Raw genomic sequence first — 15,711 nt, 5'->3', positions numbered from 1 at the left:
TTAAATTCCTCCTCATCTCTGTTCTGAAGGAGTGTCCTCTCAATCCCAGTCTCCTGCTTTCTTCCTATAACCTTTGACACTCTGACTAATCAAGAGCCTATCAATCTGCTTTAAATATACCCAATTACTTGGCCTCCACATCCACCTGTGGCAATGAATTCCACAGATTCACCATTCTGGCTAAAGAAATTCCTCCTCATCTCTGTTCTAAAGTGGTGACCTTGTATTCTGAAGCTGAGCCCCATGGTCCTAGGCTCTTCCATGTTGGTCACATCCTGTCCATGTACACTCCAGGTGTTTCAGTATTCGGTAGGTGTCAATGAGATCTTTCCCCCTTCATTCTTCTAAATTCTCATGAGTACAGGCCCAGAGCCATCAAACACTCCTTGTATGTTGCTTGCTTCATTCCTGGAATCATTCTTCTAAGTCTTTTCTGGACCCTCTCCAATGCCAGCGCATCCTTCGTTAGGTGTAGGGCACCAAAACTGCTCACTACACTCTGTGGTTTGTCCACTGCCTTGTATCAGCAGTTCATCCTTGCTTTTATATTTTAGTCCTCTCAAAATGAATGCTAACATTGCATTTTTACTAATTACTAACTCTATATCTGAAATTTAACCATTAGGGAATCCTGCACTTGTGCCTCAGTTTTCTGAATTCACTCTCCATTTAGAAAATGGTCTACACCTTTATTCCATCTATCAAACTGCATGAACATACACTTTACGCTGTTTTCCATCTGCCAGTTCTTTACCCATTCTTGTAATCTGTCCAAGTCCTCCTTTGGACTCCTTGCTCCCTCAACACTGCCTACCTTTCCAATTATCCTAGTATAATCTGTAAATTTGGCGCAATGGCATCAATTCCATCATGAAAAGTAGTGGACCCAACACCGACTCCTGTGGAATACTGCTAGTCACTGGCAACCAACCAGAAAAGGCCCCTTTATTCCCACTCTTTACCATCTGCTGATATCTTTCTTATTATCCCATGGGCTCTTATCTTGTTTGGCAACCTCATGTGCAGCTGCTTGTTAAAGACCTTCTCAAAACCCAAGTAATAACAATCCGCTGACTCCTCTGTCTATCTTGTATGTTATTTCCTCAAAGAATTCCAACAGATTTGACAGGCAACGTTCCCCCCTTAAGGAGACCATGCTGTCTTTAGCCTGTTTTATCATTTAGATGTGCTGATGAAATCTAGTTTTGTCTTGACTCTTTTAAAATATGTTAAGTTGTCTGAAATTTTGATCTCAATGAAGCTACATTTCCTCATCTACTTGCATATGTTTGGCTTGTTGTGGTATATAGTTCGAAACACTGAGATGTTCCAAACGGTTATACTTGAATGTAGGCTCAGCCATGCTGGAAACATCACGACCCATACTGATCCTGATCACACCATATCTTCAGAGATTTGAAATCCTGTTTTATTTATTCTTGTCCAATGGAGGGAAGTTGGTTGTGGAGCCCCACTAAAGTTGGTGCATGTAACCAATGCTAGGAAAAGAAGTTAAGGGTAATTGGATAATGAAGCTCTTGGATGCTGATGGCCTCTAGCAGGTAATATGTTATCTGGGAATCTGCGGAGCAGGAGATTGCAGAGTGAATTGGGGAAAGTTCTTTGGGGACTTTATGCACCAGTTTTCAAAAACAAGCAGGTCCTTTCTGGACTTGGCTGTGGAGCACAAGACTGCTTGGGTTAATTGTAACTCGGGTTTAACTAGCAAGGGCCAATAAAAAGAAGCAGGAGTGGAATGGCCATTGTTGGAGTGGACAGTGTTAGAGTTAGAATGGACAGGCTTTTGGCTCAACAAGCTTAGGCAAGAATAGGCACAGGCTAGAACTTAAGGTTGAGAAGTCAGACATCACAAGAGTAGGCAGGGTGGCAGTTCAGGCAGTGAAATGCTCCTTTTGTCAGATGTGGGATTCAGGGCTACTACCTGATGGTTTCCCTGGTGACTACATCTGCAGAAAGTGCACCCAACCTCGGCTCCTGACAAGGTCAAGGCACTGGAACTGGAGCTGGATGCAGTCAGGACCATCAGAGAGGCTGACAGCTTTAGAGTTGAGCCTTTTACTGAGGTAGTCACTCCCAGAGTGCAGGCTTCAGATAGTAAATGGGTGATAACCAGGGGAAGTAAGAGAAGTAATCAGTCAGGGCAGGGTTTCCTGTGGCTATTCCTGTCAGTGACAAGTACCCCCTTTGGATACTGCTGAAGTTGGATTGACCTATCAGGGCACAGCAGCAGCAGCAAGGCCAATGGCACTATGGCCAGCTCTGAAGCTCAGCAGGGAAGAGTAAAGTCAGGCAGAGTGAGAGTGATGGGAGACCCGATGGTTAGGGAGATGGACAGGAGATCCTGTGGCTGCAAAAGAGAAGCCACGGCAGTGTGTTGTCTCCCAGGTGCTAGGGCCCGGGATGTGGCTGCAAAAGGTTCTCAAGAGGGAGGGTGAGCAGCCAGAGGTCACGGTGCACAATGGCGCCGATGATATAGTGGAAAGGGGGAAGGGGTTCTGTGTAGTGAGTACAGGGGATTAGGGAAAAGGCTGAGGAACAAGACCTCCGAAGTAGTAATCTGGATTACTCCCAGTGCCATGTGCTAGTCAGGGCAGGAATAGGATGATGGTACAGATGAATAAATGGCTGAGAACTGGTGCGGGGTTTCGGATTTCTGGATCATTGGGGAAGGATGACTTCTTGGGGTACTTGGAGGCACGAGACAAAATGGGCCAAAGTAAGCATGGTTTCCTTAAGGGGAAATCTTGCCTGACAAATCTGTTGGAGGAATTCTTTCAGGAAATAACAGGCAGGGTAAACAAAGGAGATTCTGTGGATGTTGTTTATTTGGGTTTTCAGAAGGCCTTTAATAAGGTGCTGCCCTAAATGCCAGTGGTGTAATGGGCAGTAAGTAAGTAAGTTGGGGGTGCTGGGTGGTGTGGTTTGAAGGGCGGGGAGGACTATCAAAGAATACAACTCTGAAATTCTTCTCAGATAGCCATGAAATCAAGAAAGAAAAGAACAGCAGCACTGTCATCGACCCCCAAATCCCCCCTCCCTGCACAAAAAAAAGCTAAAATGGAACAGGCAGATTGACCTCCCATCCCCCTCCCACAGAAAAAAAAAACGAGAAAGATTGCACGAAAAGCATAGTTTTAAAAAAAACTTTAAGACTGGAAAAAATCCGTAGTCCAAGTCCATATCCAAAACGCAGAAAACCTTGGTAACATTCTCTGGATACAGCAACAGCTTCCCTCTCCAGCAGCAGAGCGATCCCACCAGTGATGAAAAGATAGGCTTCCCTCTCTGGTATCAGAGCAATCCCATCAGCAGTCAGAAAGCAGTTTCCCCTCTCCAGCAACAGAACAATTCCACCAGTGATCAAAAGGCAGGCAGCCAGCACTTACTCTCTGCATTCACCTCGATGTTTCTATCTCCCTTCTCGCTTTATTCACTGAATGATGGAAGGTGAATAAACTCTTCCCAGGCTTCCTGCCGGGTACAGGTATCGATTTTGGCTGACATTTTGATGACAAACTCTGCCATCTTCATCAGTTTATTCGTCATATATGTTGGGAAAGCACTGGATTCTTTTTGAACAATGGAAGCTTTAATCAATGAAATGGAATCGAAAATCAGCTCGCACCTCGTCCTGCAAGCTTCTCGCCACGAGGTTTGTGCACGCTGCTTCTGCCTTCCGGAATCCTCTCAGAGACTGCAGAATGTTGGAACACCCAAACGGTCTCCAAATTGCAAATTACAGGCTCCAACAGTTCCAGAATCAACATTCAACAAAAAACAAATGTAAAAGACAAAAGAAGTGGAATATATGGTTTCATGGTCTATCAAGAAGATGTCAACCATGGGGGTGTTGTATGCAGGCACCATCTCGACTGGAAGCCACGCATTTGCTATGTCTCAAATAAATAAATAATGCAGAAGATTTCTCTTGTAGAATATGGTTGTCTTGAAGTGGAGTTAGAATCTGTTTTGTTTTGCTTCAATGAATGTCTCAGTAGCTTAAGATTCTCTTCCCCGCCCCCCCCCCCCCCTCCACTCTGGCTAAAACTGACATCTAATTCATAATTGTAGAAGTATTTGTGAAGGTTTATTTTGGATCACTCTGGTTTTGAGCTAAGTAATCCTGTTGTAGTCATTTGTTCTTGATATTTCCACTTATCCTGGATGTATGAAATTCTGTTGTCATTTGGCTGTTTCTTGAACTTGACTAACTGTCCTTCTAGAAAAGCTGCCTCCCTCTAATTGCCAGTTGTGAGGCCATCTGACATCTTGCAAGAGGCACCTAATCTGTGCCAATTCATGTTATATTTATTTTTGCTCAGCTTGGTGCCTTGGTTTAATTTTTCTTAAATAGTGTAAATTTCTGAAATATAATATTCTGTATATATTTGGAATTGCTGAGATCTGTTACAGTGTCATATTCTATAGGCTCCATCCATAAAGTTCTAGATCAGGAATTCCCAACCTTTTTAACTGCCATGGACCCTCACCATTAATCGAGGATTCTGTGGAGCCAAGGATGGGAACCCCTGTCTAAATATACACCCTTTACTTCAATTTAGAAATTTTTGCTGATTAAGATGAGCTGTGTATAGTTTTCTTTAAGAAAACCTAAATGTACTTTTTTTTTTCAGAAATTGTGGATGGTAATGTTAAGATGACCTTGGGTATGATCTGGACAATCATCCTTCGTTTTGCTATTCAGGACATATCTGTTGAAGGTAAACTGATTTTTTAAAATCTCACGGTGACCACCAGTTTAATCTGAATTCTTGTGTGGGTGAGCATCCTTTATGCTATCAGTACTTGGTGTTGGAATTGAAAATAACCTGTCATATTTGGCCACTCTCAGGTTGAAGGAGCAACACCTTTTATTCTGTCTGGGTAGCCTCCAACCTAATGGCACGAACATCAATTTCTCAAACTTCCGGCAATTGCCCTGCCCCATGCTTCACCATTTCCCATTTCTCTCCCTCATCTTATCTCCTTACCTGCCCATCACCTCCCTCTGGTGCTCTTCCACCTTCCCAGCCCTTTCTTTACCTCTTTCATCAATCAACTTCTCACTCTTTACTTCACCCCTCCCCCTCTCCTGGTTTCATCTATCACCTACCACCTTGTACTACTCAACACACACAATAAACTGGAGGAACTCGGCAGGCCAGGCAGCATCTATGGGGAAAAAAAAGAACAGTTGATATTTTAGGCAGAGACCCTTTGGCAAGTCCTGCTGAAGGGTCTTGACCTGAAACGGCGACTACTTTTTTACTCTTTTCCATGGATGCTACCTGGCCTGCTGAATTCCTCCAGTATTTTGTGTGTGTTGAATTTCCAACATCTGCAGATTTTCTCTTGTTCGTGGCCTTGTACTACTTCCTTCCCTCTTCCCACCTTCTTGCGTTGATTTCTCATCTCTTTTTCAGTCCTGATGAAGCGTCTCGGCCCGAAATGTTGACCAGTTACTCTTTTCTATAGATGTTGCTTGACCTGCTGAGTTCCTCCAGCATTTTGCCGGTGTTTTCTTTGTTACATTTGTTAACTGTTACTTTTTAACCACTTCATTTATGATTCAAGGTGAATTTCTTAAGCACTGACACACCTGCTTAATGCATTGTGTCCACTCTACTGGTTTCAAATCCAAAGTGCAACACACAAAATGCTGGAGGAACGCAGCAGGCCAGATAGCATCCATGGAAAAGAGTAAACAGTTGACGTTTTGGTCTGAAACCCTTCGTCGGGACTGGAAAGGAAGAGGAGAAGTCAGTAAGAAGGTGGAGGGAAGGGAGGAAGAAATACAAAGTGGAGGTAATAGGTGAAACCAGGAGAGTGGTAGGGGGATGAAGTAAAGAGCTGGGAAATTGATTGGTGAAAGAGTTAAAGAGGGGGAATCTGATAGGAGGGGACAGAAGACCATGGAAGAAATGGAAGGGGAAGGAGAACCTAAGTGAGGTGATGGGCAGGTGAGGAGATAAGATGACGGAGCAGAATGGGGAATATTGGGGCGGGGGGGGAATTACCAGAAATTCAATGTCGATATTCATGCCGTCAGGTTGAAGGCTATCCAGACAGAATACAATGTGCTGCTTCTCCAACCTCAGTGTGGCCTCATTGCAATAGTAGAGGAGGCTATGGACTGACATGTTGGAATGGGGATGGGAAGTGGAATTGAAATGGATGGCTACAGGAAGATCCCTCTCCTTCTGGTGGACAGAGCATAGGTGTTCGGCAAAGTGGTCTCCCAATCTACGTTGGGTCTCACCGATATATAGGAGGTCCCATCCGGAGCCCTGGATAGAGTGGATGGCCCCAACGGGCTCACAGGTGAAGTGTTGCCTCATCTGGAAGGACTGTTTGGGGCCCTGAATGGTAGTGAGGGAGGAGGTGCAGGGGTAGGTGTGGCACTTGGTTCTGTTTGTAGGATAAGTGCTAGGAGAGATATCAGTGGGGAGGGACAAGTGGATAAGGGACTCGTATAGGGAGCGATCCCTGTGAAAGGGGGTGCGGGAGAGATGTGCTTAGTGGTAGAATCTCATTGAAGAAGGACTGTGGTCAATGTCAGATGAACTTAAATTGGAAACCTTCCTATTCCCATTTTGCAAGACTGACTATGATTGTATTTTAATTTATAAATGACCAATCTTGTAAGGCAGGGGCAGAATATTGAAATAGTTTGTCTTTAGAAATGCTATATAATAATACACAATGATTGTTTAATTGTATGGCTTGATGTAATAGCTTAACTTGCTGATTAGTTGCTGAATTTGTGGTTGGTATAGAGTTAAAAATCTTGCTTTAAGTTATTGTTGGATCTCTGTTTAATTTCTGATTCTTCTGGGAGTCAAAATGGCAAGCAGTCTTAATTCCAAGATTTCAGTTTATTTAGAGTACAAACATACAAATACTAAGCAAACTAAATAAAGAAATGAGAAACAATGTTAAGAGTGCAAGATAAAGGATGATGCTTCTGGAAAATCTATCATGTTTATTGACAAGATAAGAGAAATTCCTTAGAGATAAATTAGTTAATAGGGTACATAATTAAAACAACTACGTCGCGTGGTTAATTCTTAGCCAATAAAAATCGGGAAAGCCAATAAACCGTTAATTTCACTGTTATACTGCTTTCCTCCAGTGAGTGAAAAATGCATGATTTTGTTAAAAAGTGTACTTAAATAATTGCAGAAGAAATGAGTTTACACTCTCAAATTTGAATATTTTGTTTCACAAAGCTTAACTTTTAAAATAAAATGTAGTAAAATCCATATGAATGTTAATTTTTCCCTCTTCCCGCCTCACTCCCATCCCCTTCATTCATGAGTGCATGGTTGATTGACAAAAAGAGGACAATTGGTTGGCTTTTATTTCAGTAAGACTGACCATTTCAACTAGTTCAAAGGCCAAAGAAAGGACTAGAATTTTTCATTCATGCATAATATATACAACAGATTCTCAGGAATTCAATTTGTCTTGTTATAGAAATAAAACTTGTCGCAATGCGTCAACACAGCTTGACAGAACTGGGCAAGTTTATTCACAGCGATTTTTGATTCTTACCAGAATTGTTGTTGATGGAAAACCTGTTTTTTTTAGGGGGAAAAAAGGATTTAAAACCCTGACATAAAATTCTGGAGGAACTTAGCAGGTCAGGCAGCATCTTTGGAGAGGAATAAACAGCCGATATTTCGGGCTGAGATCCTTCATCAGGATTGATTTACTGATGATGGCATCTCATTCTGAAACATCGACAGTTCATTCCTTTCCATAGATGCTGCCTGACTTGCTGAGTTCCTCCAGAATTTTGTGTGCATTGCTTTGGATTTCCAGCATCTGCAGAATCTCTTGTGTTTAAAGCTATAAAATGGTCAGTCTATTCTTATTGACAAGGAGGATGTTAATATTTTCCCCTTTACTGTCGGAACTTCCTGTTGAATCTCTGTTTAATTTCTGGTCCTTGGGGAGCCAAAAAATGGCGAGCAGTCTTAATTTCAAGATTTCACTTTATTTTAGAGTACAAATACAAATACAAAGCAAACTAAATAAAGAGCTGAGAAACAATATTAAGCGAGAAGTTAATGCTGGTGGGGGGGGTGCAAGACAAAGGAATAAAAAATGGTGTTTCTGGAAAAATCTATCACTTTCATAGATAAGAGAAATACCTTACAGATAAATTAGTTAATTGTAATACAACTACATCATATGGGTAATATTTAGCCAATGGAAAATGAGAACGGTAATAGACCGTTAGTTAAGCTGCTATACTGCTTTCTGCCAGTGAGTGTGAAAAATACTCGAGTTTGTTAAAAAGTATTAAGGCGGGCCAGCTTGTGGCACAACGACATCGGCGCCGGCCCCGGGAACGGAGGTTCCCGGGTTCAAAACTAGTCAGGTCCGCTCCTGAGTACGCTTTCCATCCGTGCCAGGTTGAGTGTCAAGATCGCAACTTGACCTCGTCAAATGAAAGTAAAATACTGCGAAAATGTCTGTGTGAGGAGTGGCGCGCCACCCAGCCTCTCTCTGTCACTCCGTGCCTTGTAAAAAGCCATGAGAAAGACGTCATCATGGATGCACACACGCACAGACTCGCACGCACGCAGGCACACACCAAAAGAAAGTACAAGTTTTATGAAAGGTATTATCTTAAAAAGAATGGTTTCCAACAGTTAATAATTTGAAACATTGAAAGTAGGTTGATGATTTCAGTGAGGTGACACGGTAGTGTAATGGTTAGCACTACGCATTACAGTACAGACGACATGGGTTCAATTCCCATCGCTGCCTGTAAGGAGTTTGTACGTCATCGCTGTGATCGACGATCTGAGGGAGTGCAAAGACATACGAGTTGGTAGGTTAATTGGTCATTGTAAATTGTCTCGTGATTATGCTACGATGAAATCAGGGGATTGCTGGGCAGCGCAGCTCAAAGGGGCGGAAGTGCCTGTTCCGCACTGTATCTCAATAAATAATTAATATACATCTTGATAGAAGTTTAAAAGAAAACCCACAGGGGTCTGTGTAGTCTTTGCTTAATACTGATATTCCTATATCGAGTTTTCTACTGAATAAAAGTGCAATAAAATTCTTCTGTACAATTACAAATGTTGGTCTATATATTCACTTTTATTAACTCTGGGGACTGGGATGAGAGCCTTTATCATAGAATATACTTTTTTTGCTACACGGATGTTTTCCATACTAAGTAATGTATTGAAATTTTTCCTAAGTATGAAGCTGACAAGAAATGATCATTAACAAGGCAGTTTGTAATTTGAAGTATTCTATGTCATATGTAAATTAGTTGGAAACTGGGTAGTTCTGAACAGTAGCTCTGTTTTGCTGCCGACTGCAAACCTGTAAAATGCACCTCTATTTCATTTTAAGCTGATTGTCTAATTATTTTTGGACTATTTTACAATGGCTTAGCAATTCTAATGGTTGTTTCCTGCTGCTGAATACACTTTTTAGAAACATCTGCCAAGGAGGGATTGCTGCTGTGGTGCCAGAGGAAGACTGCGCCATACAAGAATGTGAACGTGCAGAACTTCCACATCAGGTAATGTGTTCAGCATAATGTATTGCTTGGGAGAGAAGGGAAGGAGGAAGGAATGTGATCTCTTAAACCGGAGTGATAGATAAAAGCCTTTGTTTGTTGTATCTGTTACTTGCATCCTGCTATTAATGTTACCGCAAAATTTTAAAAGCCGTGGTTATTTTATAATCCAGCTGTTGTACATTTCAATGCTCGAGTTCCCTGAATTTTCAGAATAGCAACAAATTCATGCAATATATAAACATGAGAAGGTCTGCCTCTGCTGGAAATCTAAAGCCACACGCACACACAAGAAGCTGGAGGAACTCAGCAAGCATTGCAGCATCAATGGAAATGAATAAACAGTCGATGTTTCGGGTTGAGACCCTCCAACAGGACCGAAAGGAAGACACCAGAATAAAAATGGTGGGGGGAGGGGAAGGAAGCTTGCTGAAGTTGATAGTGAAGCTACATGGGTGGGAGAGGTAAAAGGCTGGAGAGGAAGGAATCTGATAGGAGAGGACCTGGAGGGAGGTGATAGGCAGGTGAGAATAGATAAGAGGCCAGAGTGGGGAATAGGAGAGTGGAAACATTACCAGAAGGAGAACTCGATATTCATGCAATCAGGTTGGAGGCTCCCCAGACTCCAATATAAGTTGTTGCTACTCCACCCCAAGGGTGGCCTCATCTTGGCACAAGAGGAGGCCATGGACCAACATATGGGAATGGAAATTAAACTGCTTGGACACTGGGAAGTTCCACTTGTGGCAGATGGAACAGAGGTGCTGGACGAAGCAGTTCCCCCAATTTACGGTGGATCTCACCGATGCAGAGGCAGCCGCATCGTAAACACTGAACATAGTAGACGACCCCAGCAGATTCACACTGGAAGTGTTGCCTCATCTGGGAGGACTGTTTGGGGATCTGAAACTATCACAAAGCTGATTTTGCATTTCTGTAAACTTTGCCTCTGAGGTGGACAGTGTAAATTTCAATCAAAGGATCTGTTTAAAGTATCTGCTGTGAGTTGCAATTGAACATGTCACAGGTCACTTTTGGTGACTTTTAGTTTGGTATCCAACTATATAATTGGAGTAGCAATACCTTGTATTCCGTCTGAGTAGCCTCCAACTTAATGGCATGAACATCGATTTCTCCTTCCAGTGAACATCTTCTACCCTCTGCCTCACCTATGTTCCCCACTCTGACCTTTGACGAATTCTCACCTTTCTCTTTCTCCTATGGTCCACTCTTTTCTCCTATCAGATTCCTTTTTCTCCAGCCTTTGATCTTTCCCATCCACTTGGCTTCACTAATCACCTTCCAGCTGGCCTCCTTCCCCTCCCCCACCTTTTTATTTGGACATCTTCCTCCTTCCTCAGTCCTGAAGAAGGGTCTTGGCCTGAAACATTGACTGTTTGCTCTTTTCCATAGATGCCTGACCTACTGAGCTCCTCCAACATTTTTTTTTTTGAGGCATCACATTTTGAAGGTGTCCTCGATGCTGGGGAGGCTAGTGCCCATGATGGAGTTGGCTGAGTTTACAACTTCTGTACCTCCATACCTCCAACAGTACATCTGTAGAAATTTGCGAGATTCTTTGGTGTCATACCAAATCTTCTCAAATTCCTATTGAAATATAGCCACTGTCGTACCTTCTTTGCAATTGCATCAATATGTTGGGCCCAGGATAGATCTTAAAAGACGTTGACACCCAGGAATTTGAAACTGCTCACCCTCTGCACTTCTGATCCCCAGATGATGATGTGTCTGTTCTGTCACCTTTCCCTTCATCATGTCCACATACAATCTCTTGGTCTTACTGCCATTGAGAGCAAGGTTTTTGCTGCAATGTCACTGATCTATCTCGCTCCTCATTGTCATCATCTGAAATTATTTTATTTACTAAAAATAAGTTGAATACTTACGATTTATTGTGGATTAATACGGATACTGAATTGAATGCTTTTTACAAAAGTGCTATTTAGAACATCTATTGAATTTTGTTGTTCTGTAATTATTTAATGGGTTGGATCATGCAGTTACAGCAATTGATTCACCTAGGCTAGCTCCTATTGACATCAATGGATCTGGGGTTGAGAGGGTGAACAGCTTTAAGTTCCTCAGCATAAACGTCACTGAGGATCTCACGTGGTCTGTACATACCGGCTGTGTGGTGAAAAAGACACAACAGCACCTCTTTCACCTCAGATGGTTGAAGAAGTTTGGTGTGGGCCCCCAAATCCCAAGAACTTTCTACAGGGGCACAATTGAGAGCATCCTGAATGGCTGCATCACTGCCTGGTATGGGAACTGTACCTTCCTCAATCGCAGGACTCTGCAGAGAGTGGTGCGGACAGCCCAGCGCATCTGTAGACGTGAACTTCTCACTATTCAGGACACTTACAAAGACAAGGGTCCGAAGGATCATTGGGGACCCAAGTTACCCCAACCACAAACTGTTCTAGCTGCTTCCATCCAGGAAATAATACTGCAGCATAAAAGCCAAGATCAATAGGCTGCAGTACAGCTTCTTCTACCAGGCTATCAGACTGCTTAACTCGTGCTGACACAGCTGCATTTCTGTGTTACATTGACTATCCTGTTGTACATACTATTTATTATAAATTACTATAAATTGCACATTTAGAGATGTAACATACAGATTTTTACTACTCATGTTTATGAAGGATGTATGTAATTAAAGCCAATTCAATTCAATTCGGCTGTTCATGAAAGTTTACAACTTCTGAGGCCACGGTATTGAGCTTATTCCTGCGACAATTCAGAACAAGTCTAATCCCCTTGCTAGCATCTCTGTGGGCCTCCAATCACCTATCCTTACTTTTTTTGAAGATGTAGCAGTCTTATCTTGATTTTTCCCTCCAGGCACCAGCCTGTAGGGAAAATTCCATTGTGAAATAAAAATAAATTTAAAATTTACAACTCCTCATTTTTTGACTAAAGGAAATGGACTTTCTATATTTCACTTGTAATACATCACCCATTTGGTTTCTTAACTCCTTTGGAAATTGTCGCAGTTACTTCAAATCTGATTTTTGTACTCCTCTGTAGGTTGGTTTTATTACCTTTCAGGAGCTTTATAACTGCTCCCCGTGCCTTCATTTCTAAACTAAAATATATTAATACAATTGAGTCATGGAAGCTTGTGTTACCCGCTTCAGGTTTCTATTACATTTTCTTCTTTATTCTTCTGCCCATCACTCCACTAGTGTTCAGTGCAGCAATGAAGGTCCTCTATCTCTGGTGGCGTTCATGGCTTCCTTCATCATGTCAGTAGCTTCTCAGTTTACTGTCAGTCATGCAAGTCCTGGGCGGAGACTCAGGAATACCGTCACACTCAGATGTAGAAAGATGCTTCATTGCTGTTTCTGTCATAATTTCGTTTTTTCAGTCAGGGTTGTTAGGCCTGAGCTGAACCCCCGAACCCGGAGGACCAGTGGTCCACTCTTTGCCCTCTAGCCTTCGACCAGTTTGGCACAGGCTATCCTACCAAGAGCCAAAGCATAAGGCTCTGACCCCAGCCAACATAGATCTCCAGGTCATTGAGGCACACAGGCCTCCAAACCACGACAAGATTGTGGTCCTCTTGCAAGTCTTTTACATTTTATTTTGTTATAATTCTGTTGAATTACAGAGAGACTAGATTGAGGAGCCCTTTTCTCTCCTGTACTTTTCCATTGCTCTAACAGAATGGGTACACACAGACTTAACTCACCAGGTGCAAAAACAAAATACAGATCTGAAAATACAAATCTCAGCTTTTAGCATGGCCAATATTTTGCAGAGTTTTATGATTTTGTATTCTTTTGCAGCAGTTCTGTAGTTGTGGTGTGGGAATTAGGCCACATATATCAGAGCTGTTTTGAAAGGGATCTTCCCCTGGGTGATAGCTCTATGAAAAAATGTCATCAAATTTACATGCATGTTTCAATGGGCTGTTCAGATGAGTTGGCGTTCTGCTTTGAACCAGAAGTCAATTTCAAGGGACAACTGTTCGCAGAAAATGCTGAGCTTAATGGAAATGCACTTAAATATAAATGGGTTCATACAGACAATATTCATTAAATTTCATTCTCTTTCCCTTGATGTAGAGCACTCTGAGCAATTTCTGTAACTGGAATAGCTTTAACATGTGCCAAGATGTTAAGAAAATATTTTTTCTCAACATTTTGTAGTTTTATTTTAAGAAATAATATATATCTCTCTCTTTTTTCCTCCTTTTCCTACTTGCCCACCTCCCCACCACCCCCATCACCACCACTACCAATTTGGACTCTATTTGCAGTTGGAAAGATGGTCTGGCATTCAATGCCCTCATTCATAGACACAGGCCAGAACTCATTGATTATGACAAGTTGAGGAAGGTATGTTGCAAGCTTAACCTTATTGTGTTAATTTTTATAATCTTCCATATAACTTGTATCTTTGTTACAGGTGCAGCAGAAGTGCAAATTATAACAATTCAGAATCAGAATAAGAATCATGTTTAATATGACCGGTATATGTCATGAAGTTTGTTAACTCTGCGGCAGCCGTACATGATAATAGAAAAAAAAAACTGTGAATTACACTAAGTGTATATGTATATTAAATAATTTAATTAAAATAAGTAGTGCAAAAATAGAAATAAAAAAAAAGTAATGAGGTAGTGTTTATGGGTTCAGTGTCAATTTAGAAGTCTGGTGGCAGAGGAGAAGAAGCTGTTCCTGAATCACTGAGTATGTGCCTTCAAGCTTCTGTACCTCCATCCTGATGTTAGCAGGACACGTCCTGGGTGGTGGGGTCCTTAATGATAAACGGCACCTTTCTGAGGCATTGCTCCTTGATGCTATGAAGGCTAGTGCCCATGATGGAGCTTTCTTCGATACTGTACAGTAGCACCCCTCTTTCCCGCCCCCCCCCCCCCAATACCAGTTAGAGATGCAGCCAGTCAGAATGCTCTCCTCCATGGTACATCTGCAGAAGTTTTCAAGTGTTTTAGGTGACAAACCAAATTTACAGGGACTTTGTCGTGTCTGGAGGGCCTGAGATATAAGGAAAGATTGAATAGGGTAGGACTTTATCTGTTGGAACGCAGAAGATTGAAGGTAGATTTGAGAGTCATACAAAATTGAGGGGTATAGATAGGGTAAATGCCAAGCATCTTTTCCCACTGAGGTTGAGTGAGAGTACAACTGGAGGTCATGGGTTAAGGGTGAAAGGTGAAAAGTTTAAGTGGATCATGGGGGATACTTCTTCACTCTGTGGGTCGTGAGAGTGTGGAATGAGCGGCCAGTGTAAGTGGTGCATGCAAGGTTGATTTAAGCATTTCAGAGAAGTTTGGATAGGTACATGGATAGTAGGGATATGGAGTGCTATGATCCCTGTGTAGGTTGATGGGAGTAGGCAGTTTAAATGGCTTGGCATTGACTAGTTGGGCCAAAGGGCCTGTTTCTGTGCTGTAGTTTTCTATGACTCTAGCGGATCTGGATGCTTGGATTAAGAGTTCAGATAACCGTGATAGCTCTGAAATTTAAATTTTAGTTACAAGTCTAGAATTTGCAAATTCTTGATTACAGGACAGGTCGAGTATCCCTTATCTGAAATTCCAAAATCCAAAAATCTCCAAAATTATTATTTATTTTTTGGGAGCACTGACATGCCCTCAGAAAAGGAAAATTCCACAAGGAGCTAGGAAGGTTCCCAGGTGATGCGCAGATCTCTGGCGGCACCTAATTAGTTAGCTTGTTTATTTCGGCTTTTTTCTCAAAGATGTGCTGGGTGTGTCCCAGCTACCGCTACACCGCTGCGTTCTTCGCAGCAATGTATTTGTCCACGGCCCGGAGGTTGGGGACCACTGCTATTAGGCATATCAAATTGGGAATATTTCAAAAGTTAAAAGTAAACTTATGATCAAAGAATATACTGTATGTCACCATATACAACACCGAAATTCATTTTGTTGTGTGCCTGTTCAATAAATCCATAATAGAATAATAACCAATGAGGAATTTTGACCCCTTATGTGCTGACATTGTAGAGGACTCAAAGCAGGTTCATGAAAACGATTCCAGGATTGAAAGGTGTTTAATGGCTCTGGGCTTGAATTATAATTTATGTATGTTGAAGATTGTGTTTGAAATGGAGGAAAAAGGTATTTC

At 42.0% G+C, this 15,711-nt stretch overlaps 1 protein-coding gene across 1 annotated transcript in view; it reads left to right on the top strand.

Annotated features, from left to right (window-relative positions):
- Nucleotides 1–15,711, top strand: part of LOC140206178 (alpha-actinin-1-like) — a 163,475-nt gene that overhangs the window by 71,811 nt on the left and 75,953 nt on the right. Inside the window, 3 exon segments of the mRNA XM_072274455.1 lie at nucleotides 4,656–4,742; nucleotides 9,484–9,571; nucleotides 13,857–13,935. Coding sequence (XP_072130556.1) covers nucleotides 4,656–4,742; nucleotides 9,484–9,571; nucleotides 13,857–13,935 — 254 coding nt within the window.

This window comes from Mobula birostris, chromosome 12 (assembly GCF_030028105.1).
Source record: "Mobula birostris isolate sMobBir1 chromosome 12, sMobBir1.hap1, whole genome shotgun sequence".
NCBI classification, from domain to species: domain Eukaryota; kingdom Metazoa; phylum Chordata; class Chondrichthyes; order Myliobatiformes; family Myliobatidae; genus Mobula; species Mobula birostris.
This window is presented reverse-complemented; position numbering and strand designations above follow the sequence as displayed.